Raw genomic sequence first — 10709 nt, 5'->3', positions numbered from 1 at the left:
ACCGGCGTTCCTCAGAGCAGTTTCCTTGGCCCAACCATTTCCTGTTGCTTCATCAATGACCTTCCTCATTTTGTAAGCTTAAGAATGGGCATGTTTCTTGGTGACTGGGCAATGTTCAACTCCATAACTTCTCAGTAAATGAAGTGAATCATATATGTATGCAGTAAGACCTAGATAATAATCAGACGCGGGTTGATAAGTGGCAATTAACGTTTCTGCACCAGATTGCAAGGTGGCGGTCAACTCTTAACAAACTACTCTTGAATGTTCATTGGCATTATTACTGCTAAGGCAACTACAATCAACTTCCACTGATGAGGATTCAACTGGGCCAGCAACATAGAGCTTCTAAAACTGTGGGTAAGAGGTGAGGTATATTGCAGTGGATGCCTCACGTCTTGATGCTCTGTCGCCCTTTCACCATCTATAAGGCCCAAGCAGGGATCTAGGTGAAATACACTCAAACTTCCTCAATGAGTATAGTTCCATCAATTCTCAAGAGGCTCAACACCATATTGGAAGAAAAACACCCTATTTAATGGCAGCCCTTCCACCATCTTAAATATTCCCTTCCTAAACATTCATTCCCTTCTGTTTTTCATGACAAATGCCATGGGAGTTTCCTACCTACAAAATGCATTTAAATTAAAGAATATAGGGTATTCTGGCAGTAGATTCTAAACTTGCAAGGACAAGGACAGTACCACTAAGGATAAGTCAACAGACTTATAACCTGCAAATTACCTTCCTATTTACACAATGTCCTGTCATGGAAATATATTGCTATCTTTCAGCATTGTTGGGTCTAACTTAAAGATTGCTGACCAGTAACATTGTGGCAGGAGCTTTATTAGAAGAATGTAGCAGCTCTGAAATGCAATTAATTTAGTATGGACAATATATCACTGGCACCAGTCGACCTGCCATCAAAGACACATACTCAGTGGCCACTTTATTAGGTATACATGTACATCTGCTCATTAATGCAAACATCTAATCAGCCAATCAAGTGGCAGCAACTCAATGCGTAAAAGCATGCAAACATGGTCAAGAGGTTCAGTTGTAGGTCAGCCCAAACGTCAGATTGGGGGAAGAAATGTGATCTAAGTGACTTTGACCATGGAATGATTGTTGGTGCCAGACAGGATGGTAGAAGTATCTCCGAAGCTGTTGATCTTCTGGGATTTTCGTGTACAACAGTCTCTGGAGCTTACAGAGAAGAGTGCTTAAAAAAAAAATCTGTGGCAGTAGTTCTGTGGGTGAAAACACCTTGTTATTGAGGGAATGGCCAGATTGGTTCAAGCTATCAGGAGGATGACTGGAACTCAAATAAACAACTGTTACGACAGCAGTGTGCAGAAAAGCATCTCTGAAGGCACACACGTTGAACCTTGAAGTGGGTGGATTACAGGAGGTACCTAATAAAGTGGCCACTGAGTGAATATACAGAAAGATGCCGTTCAAAGGCCAGCAATATCATCTTATGAACCCACCTTCATCTTATGAACTGTTATGTCACTCCCATCAGGGAAGAGGCTATGCAGCATCCACGCCAGGACCACTATACTCAAAACAGTTACTTCCCACAAGCCGACAGGCTGATCAACACCTCCACCTGTTAACCTCCACCTGCTAACCTCCTCCCCCCCCACCCCCCGCCATCACATCACCCAGCGTTACTTTATGTTCATACAATCAGTCTAGGTACATTGTGTATCTCATAAAGTGGCCACTGAGATGATGTTCGTAGATGATGATGTAGTCAGCCACTTCAAGGTTCGCCCTGAGTTGTGAGGTAGCTCTACCAGGAGCAGATGGAGAGGGGCTGGAGGGGTCTGCGCAAACCAGTTGATCGCAGCACAGCATACAAAAGTTATCAAGGAAAAGTGTGAGTTCGAATAAACTCCTGAAGTGAATCCACAACTTAACAGTTACTGCAGAATGCGGCCGAAGCCAATTTGAAACCCAGCTCCTCGGTAAATCTGCAAATATCATTAAACTAAAAGGGAAGCTACAAACTCTGTGTAAGCATGTGACATCAATGACTTGATATTGGCTGAACCATCGTGCGCAGTTTGAGACCAGATCGACTGATTGCGCCACACTACATGTAACTTTACTCCGGAGGAAGATGCTCGGTCGCCCTGTCCAATGTAGAAGTCGGGTGGGTGGATGAGCAGACATCCTCCCGGGTCGGAAGGCGGCCTTTCAGGACGTTGCCATGGGTTACTGCCCGCTTCCGTCCTGTTGACGCAGGCGCAGGTTTTAAGACTGGGTAACGAGGCATCCGGGTCCCAGATTTGGTGAGGCGTGGATGCCCCGGCAGGTACAGCGCATGCGCCGGGAGTTGCCGAGCGGCTGGCGATTGCGGTGGAGGTGTGAATGGGATCGTGCTCAAAGGAAAATAAATTAGCCAACTAGCGCCGGCGACGTCCACCTTTCAAACTACGGCCCGGAGCCGCCGTGTTCGGGCGCCGGCGTCTTCACTCGAGTTTCGGCTTGCGTCTTGAGAGTGATTGTTAGTTCTGTGGGGAAACGGAAGCGTGTTCGGCTCGGTTGCAGGGCGGTTAAGAAGGAGCTGCTGCGTCTGAGAGAGAGAGAGAGAGAGAGGGGGGGGCAGCTGAAGCCAGGAGAATGGGGTGTACGCTCAGCACCGAGGACAAAGATGCAGTGGAGAGGTCCAAGATGATCGACAGAAACCTGCGAGAAGATGGGGAGAAAGCGGCGAGAGAAGTCAAACTGCTGCTTTTGGGTGAGTGTGGGAGTTGGAATGAAATGGAGTGGGGTAAAATGGCTCTTTGACCATTTGTACTGAATCGATCTTCCTTCAATCCTTCCACTTAGATTCCTGGGGTAGTATTCTTTTTAAGTTTGTATTTGATCTGTATCCTGCGAGTCTGTGCACCCTAAATGATTGTTTTTTTTTGGTATTTTAGTTTAAATCTTTCTCCCCTCCCCCATTAATACCGACAGATTTTCCGATGTTAAAAATTTGTCTTTGATATCAACTCCAGTTGAACCTTAGTGCTTCTTAGTATTTACTTAGTGGTTTTGATAATGTTGACTAAAACAATCCTGGGCGAATACTAGTTGAGGCTATTTTGGATGATTAATTTGGCAGATTTTTTTTTAACCGCTAGTCCTCTTCCCTTACAGCGCTACAGGTTTGTTGTCTTGACAGACTGATACAAAAAAAACAGATTGTACAAACAATGAATTCTACTTGTCCACTTTCGTTAAAGCTCTGGATGTGTTTAGATTAAATTGGTACAATATCGTGGTTTGATTTTGATCTTTTAGTTAGAAAGTACACTGAGACTTTAAAGAGATCCTAATAGTTTGTTTTGCTTTCAATGAAAGTCGGTGGATATGAAATCTGTTTAGAAAAGACACTTCTTGAAAATCTTCACGTGAAGTATCTCAAGAGACTAAATCAATGCAGCTACTAATCATTTCATTGCGTGGACACGTCTTCTTGCCTCAAAGTAATTGTCCTAGAACATGCACATCACAATGAATAAATGTTTCCCTTCACTCCATTTTTGAAAATTCGATTTAATGTGTAATTATCTGAAGAATACCATCCTTGCAAAAAGTATAAATTGATGGAAATTTTAAGTGTGCTTTCTAGTTTTATAATTTTAGCCAATAATGCAAAATTGCCAGTTGATTTTTATGATTACTACTTCAGTCTACTGGTGATTTTTTAAAGTTAGGGTTGAAAATGTCTCTAAAAATGATTCTTGTTATTTTCTTTTGGCACTGCCATGCAATCACTGTAAATTGATGCTGGAGATAGTTTTATAAATTAATTGGCTTTGAAATGAAAATCACGCCTGTGCTTATTCCAAGTTAAGTAATATTTTAATTTTAATGTCTCATCCTTATTTCCAAATCACTATAGGTCACTTTGCAAAACTTCTAGCCCTGCCTTTTCAAACGTTGCACTCTGCTAATTCTGTGCACCTACAGAATACCTCCTTTATAACTGTGTTTCATTTGTATTTTTATGACTGTCAGATTTTATGTTGTCAGGCTGTTCTCTCAGCTGGTCTGACATCACTGGACAGCTTTGTCAGTTATTTTTTGAAGTACCTTGGACCTTTTTTGTCATTTTAGAGGCTATTTAAATGGAAGCAGCCTTGAGGTAACCTTTTTGTTGAACCTCCTGACTACAATCGCCAAAAATATTCATAGGCAAATACTTTTCAGTTTGGTGACTGGAAATCATATCTGCAAGAGTTATAAATTGGTCTGTTTCTCTGTCCAGTGGACAATTGTTGTGGCAGCTAACTGGATTATTTAATTAATCTAATAATATTGGACTAGACCAGCATTCTGTGATACTGAGAGATAGATGCTGTGGAATCAAATTGAATGCACAAATTCAATTTGATTCCTTGGTAGTTGTTGCTCAGTATTTTCACTATCATGTGGCATGTACTCACAGGTTTTTTGGGGTTTTATTGATTTAAAATTGTGTAAGATTTGGAGATTTCAGAAGGCTACTTGCCTACATTGGGTTTGAGGAGCATTGAATTGTGCATTTGGTATTACTAGTACCTATATTCTTTAGAAAGCATTGAATTGGAACATTGTTTAGGTGTATGCATGTGTATGGTTGAATGGCAATTAAACTTGAACTTATCCATAAAATTGGCCACACCATTAAGTAGCAGGGAGTTGTTAGCTGAAGTACCATGCAGTGTGTTGCAGTTCTTTCCATAAAAGTGGATATGAAGTGATTGTGTTATTGAGTATACTTGTAGTATTATACAATCTTGTATTCTCTGCAAGTTAACAACAGTTCTGCAACTTTTTTCAACCTGTGGTGGATTAGTGCTATTAACTTTGCATGTCAGTGTTTATTTGTAATCTGGCAAATTGTGTTTCTGGCTCTGCATTCTTACTCAGTATCTATTTTTCTTTTTGGAGAAATATTGTGTAATATATCAAAGACAAAGTAAGACTTATAAATTTATCACCTCAAATTTTTACCACTAGCATTTTGTCCTTTATAAATGTTTTGCAGGAATATTCTAAATTTAAAATCATCAAGTCTATAACCCGGTGCTGTTTAGCAGTGTACATATACTACTGTAATATTGGATTTTATTTGTGTGTACGTGTGTGTATTATCATCTTGCAATCGAATTCTGAGGTATTGCTGGGAAGTGAGATGAAATGAAAACAGCACTGTTCCTTTAAGAGTCATGCTTCATAAAATATTGTACTAGAATTTTTAAAAAAAATCGTTGACCTGGAGGTTAGGAATGTAAACTAAAATATCAATTTGGTTGTGTTGATATAGGTTAATATTCAGAATATATTGCATTAAAGTGATTGACATGTAAAATCTATGTAAAATTTGCTGTAGTAAACTTTGAATGCAACTAATTACAGAAAATCTACATAACATTTGCACATCAGAATTTTGAATTGAACCAAACTATATAGAAACATTTCTTGGTTTACTCTGCTATTGTTTGAAACTCCATTGTGTAACTGGGATGTTAGTTAGATGTTTCAGCGATTGTTCAAGCTTATTGCCATCTAACTGTACATATATACAACCAAACAAAACAATGTTCCTCCAGACCATGGTGCTCATACCACACACAGCACATAAAACCATAATTACGTTTAATCATATTGGGCAAAAGAAATAAAATGAGATCATAACAGTTGCAATCTTTGGCTAGGAGTCATACTTAAAAGTAAATTGTGAACATATTTAATTCGATTTTTGTTTTAAATGGAACAAAGCCATTTAACTGTTGTGCTGAAAAGTGAAAGAGGTACCCAAATTGCAGCATTCTGTTTGCCTTTTGGTTTATAATGTTTTCTCTTCTAGCATATATCCAGTTGGTGATGGATAATATATGTCACCATTAACAGTGATATCCACCTCATGTGAACATATTTAAAACAGATAAACTTCAGCTACTAGCTTGCATAGCAGTGGTAATAGTTTATCTTCATTGCCTAAGTTATACATAATTCTGTGTAACTTCAGTCGATTTCACCTGAACCATTTCATTTTCAGGGAGAATGATCTTCATTTCTCCTTCTCTCGTACCTTCATTTGTACCCCTTAATCACCAAATTTTACATCATAACCTGCATTATTTTCTAACCCCTGTAACAATCATTGATGAGTGAATTTGTAAAAAGAAAGTTGCAGCTTGAAATATCTCTTGGTTTCATTCTTAATTTGCTTGCTACTGTTAAGCTAGAAAAACTGATATTTAATCAAGCAAACCTACAAACATTTTCATTTATCTCTTTGAAACTGAAGAATGAAAGCTCTAAGAATACGCTTTAAAATACTGATTATAAATGCTGAAGTGGTGCATCTTTGGTATTACTGTAAATTTTTGCTAGGTTTACAAGCTATCTGGCAGTTGGCATGGTGCCCAGAAAGTTTCAATGTGACTATTGTTTTGATGCTTCAGTGCATATCCAGAGCTTGAAGGCCAGTGTTGAGCTTGGAATTTAACATTGGTCTTGTGTCCATAGCAAGTATGGAGTGATTTTTAATGAAAGGGATCATGTGTAATGTTTTAATTTGGTAATTTCTGAACGGTACTTCTTGATTCCTTGTAAATGGCACATCTTGGATTTTTGCTAGATAGGGAGGTGCCAAATTCCATATTTTTTTTCTGTACAGTAGTAGGCTGGAGCTTGTTGGCCACAGCAGGCTGTTGAGGTTATCTTTCATGGCCTGGTCCTTCCAACATATCTGGTTGTCAACCTGCTGGTGAGGTCAGGATCCAAAATGGTGAGCTGTGCATGATGGAATGCTTTCATGTTACTTGGCTAGTGAAGCACACCCACTGAACGTCTAAACAGTCTAGCAGCTGGCGGAGTCCATTAAGGGCAATGAATGGAAAACCATTAAAAATCAATTTTTATACCAAAAAATTGAACATTGGGAAAATAAATAATTAAGAACATTGAACTGAATGCAATTGAATAACAAATATCATTCTCCAGTTGCCCTCCTTTCTTCTAGCCGTTCCTCTTTTAAAATAGTTCAAAAACGTCCTAGTTCAGTGACTGAGTTCATTGGAGTAAGTGCAGGGAAATTCAGCAAAATTTTGCTCTGCTAGATTTCTGTGAGTACTGCAGTGGCAGAGTGCACCCACCAAATTCATGGAATAATTACCTAGGAATAGTTTGATGTTTTATCAGATTAAAATCCAGCACTTCACCGGCTAACATCTTTTACAAACAGTTTGCTGGAGGATCTCAGCAAATTAACTTTTCGTTATGAGGCCCTTCCCAGACCTGATCAAGTGTCTGAGCCAGAAATGTTGACAATTTATTTCCCTCCATAGATGCTGACTGAGTTGCTGAGTTCTCTAGTATTTTTTGTTTTGCTTAAGATTTCTAGCATCTGCAAAATCTATTTTGTTTGTGTTACTGACATCTCTTGACATGTATCAACCCATAACTTGCAGTAAAATTGAAAATATTTTGTTGTGAATACTGTGACTTTTTATTTCAAAACATGCCCTGTAATTTGTTAACTCATGGAGTCTCTACTTCAGAAACATTACTCAAAACAAAATGAGTCTGGTGAAATATTTGCCAGGTGAGATAGTATCTGCTGCATACTGTGAGTTAAACTTGGTTTCTGTTAGAATAATGAGATGACTATCTGCTGAGTAGTCGAAGTTTATCTTTTAAAATTTCCAACCTCCTGTAACTTACTATATTTACCTTGCCACAGAACTGTTTATTATTGGTAACATTTGTCTAGGTCGATAATTTCCTTACCATTGACTCTAGGTATGGATTCAATTCCCACTTCGACAATTTGAGTATTACAATGTAATCAGGCAATACTGAGAACTTGTTGAAAATGCCTTTCAAGCAATGGTCTCTTGATATCCAAACTATTTATCATCAAGAAGATGAATGGAAAAAAATAACATGACCATAAGACATAGGAGCAGAGTTAGGCCATTTGGCCATAGAGCCTACTTCACCGTTCAATCATGGCTGAATCTTTTTTACCCCCCTCCTCTGCCCCACTCCCCTGCCTTCTCACTGTAACCTTTGATGCCATGTCCAGTCAAGAACCTATTCAAGCTCTGCCTTAAATACACCCAACGACCTGGCCTCCACAACTGCCTGTGGTAACAAATTCCACAAATTCACCACCCCCTGGCTAAAGAAATTTTTCTGCATCTCTGTTTTAATTGGATGCCCCGTTATTCTGAGGCTGTGCCCTCCTGCCCTGGACTTCTCCACTATGGAAACATCCTTTCCACATCTACTCTAGCTAGGCCTTTCAACATTCAAAAAGTTTCAATGAGATCCCCCCTCATACTTCTAAATTCCAGTGACTACAGACCTAATGTTCCTTGTATGATAACCCTTTCATTCCCAGAATCATCCTTGTGAACCTTCTCTGAATCTTTTCCAATGCCAGCATATCTTTTCTTAGGTGAGGAGCCCAAAACTGTTCACAAAACTCAAGGTGAGGCCTCATCAGTGCCTTATAAAGCCTCAGCATCACATCCCTGCTCTTGTATTCTAGACCTCTTGAGATGAATGCTAACATTGCATTTACCTTCCTCACTGCCAACTCAACCTACAAGTTAACCTTTAGTGTGTTCTGCACAAGGACTCCCAAGTCCCTTTGCATCTCATATTTTTGGATTTTCTTCCTGTTTAGAAAATAGTCTGCATGTTTATTTCTACTACCAAAATGCATGACCATATACTTCATTTGCCACTTTCTTGCCCACTTCCTTCCTAATCAGTCTAAGTCCTTCTGCAACCTGCCTGTTTCCTCAACACTACCCGCCCCTCTGCCAATCTTCATATCATCTACAAACTTGGCAACAAAGCCATCTACTCCATCAGCTAAAGGATTGATATACAACATAAAAAGAAGTGGTCCCAACTCCAACCCCTGCGAAACATTGCTAGTCGGTGGCAGCCAACAAAAAAGGATCCTTTTATGCCCACTTGCTGCCTCTTACCAATCAGCCCAGGCTCTAACCATGCCAGTAACTTTCCTGTAATACCATAGGCTCTTCTTGCTAAGCTGTCTAATGTGTGGTACCTTGTCAAAGGCCTTCTGAAAGTCCAAACACCTACTGCATCCCCTTTACCTATCCTATGTGTAATTTCCTCAAAGAAGCTCGGAAAAAGTGATGCAGTGGACTTTTAACACCATAAATCGGCGAGTTGTTTTGTTATGTCTCCTCTCACGCTGTGAAACAGGGACACCGCATTTTCCCTTATTGGTATGTCGAATTACCAAATAAATAAGTAGTCTTTGGGGTACTGCAAGTCTGTATCTTTATTAATGCTTTGCTGCACGCTTCAGTGCTCGGTGGGGGGTGCAGATACTTTCTTGCTGGTGGGGGAGGGGTGGCTGTCATTTTGCTGCTGCTTATGTGTGGGAGGGGGGAGCTGGGGTGGCTTTGGGGTTCTAACATTTAACTGTCATTCATTCCTTGGGGCACTCCTGTTTTCGTGGATGTTTGCAAAGAAAAAGAATTTCAGGGTGTATATTGTATACATTTCTCTGACATTATATTGAACCTATTGAAACCTGTTGAAGCAGGTCCACCTCCAACTTATATGTCTCTGGCTTGGAAAATATATTATAGTTCCTTTGCAGGGACTAAATCCCTGCATTGGAGGTTCCCACCTGCTTTAAAAGGGTGACAATCAAACCAGTGCCCAAGAAGAGAAGGGTGAGCTGCCTCAATGACTATCGCCCTGTGGCACTTGCATTTACTGTGATGAATGCTTCGCACGTTTGAGTCATCTCCACTGCACAAGATCGGAAAAGGCTGCAGAGAGTTGTAAACTCTCTCGGGTCCATCATGGGCAGTAGTCTCCCCAGCACTGAGGACATCTTCAAAAGGTGATGCCTGGAAAAGGTGCATTAAAGTCTACCAACACCCAGAACATGCCACCTTCGCATTGCTACCATCGGGGGGGAGGTACAGGAGCTTGATGGCGCAGTGTTTCAGGAACAGCTTCTTCCCCTCCCATCAGATTTCTGAATAGACAATAAACTCATGAAAGCTACCTCAGTATTTTTTCCTTTCTTTTGCATGACTTAATTTTCTTTTTTGTATATACTTTAGATTTTTATTAAGCTTCTGCTGCAAAACAACAAATTTATGACATATGCTGGTGATATTAAGCCTGATTCTGATGTGATTCCTGGGAATTTTTCCCCAAAGGCACAATATTAAGAAGCTGTGGTTTGAAGTGGCTCGCTGAGCAACTTTAAGTCAAGGACATAGGCTAAATGATGGATTTCATAGTGATATAACAATCCCAATACATTCTTTAAAAAAAAGTTTAAAAAATCTAAAATCATTAAACAAAATCTCAAGACACTATGCTTAATGTCTTAGCTAATATTTATTCCTGAGACCAGTGGTTCCCAAAGTGTGATATCACTTTGGTGAGAGTTTCTAAGAGGGTGATAAAGATATAGGGGGCGGTGGGGCAAGAGCTCAGCTAAGGTTTTATGGACTTAATTTAAGAAATGAATTATTTATTATAAGCATTTGATCCTCAGTGCCTCATAATTAATTACAATGATCATGTAATCACTCCTCTTGCTAACCCATTGTTCTTAGACTTTGCTCGAAGCATATTATAATTGTTGAAAAGCAATGTAACACTTCTGTATTTGGCATATCATCAGAAATTTGGACTGAAGAAAT

At 39.7% G+C, this 10709-nt stretch overlaps 1 protein-coding gene across 1 annotated transcript in view; it reads left to right on the top strand.

The window, feature by feature from the left end:
* Positions 1-2323: 2323 nt before the first annotated feature.
* The window catches only part of gnai1 (guanine nucleotide binding protein (G protein), alpha inhibiting activity polypeptide 1), a 42427-nt gene continuing 34041 nt past the window's right edge, over positions 2324-10709 (top strand). Inside the window, exon 1 of the mRNA XM_063072810.1 lies at positions 2324-2752. Within this exon, the coding sequence (XP_062928880.1) occupies positions 2635-2752 (118 nt within the window). The 5' untranslated portion in view covers positions 2324-2634. The remainder of the gene's footprint in view (positions 2753-10709) is intronic.

This window comes from Mobula hypostoma, chromosome 20 (assembly GCF_963921235.1).
Source record: "Mobula hypostoma chromosome 20, sMobHyp1.1, whole genome shotgun sequence".
NCBI lineage: Eukaryota > Metazoa > Chordata > Chondrichthyes > Myliobatiformes > Myliobatidae > Mobula > Mobula hypostoma.
This window is presented reverse-complemented; position numbering and strand designations above follow the sequence as displayed.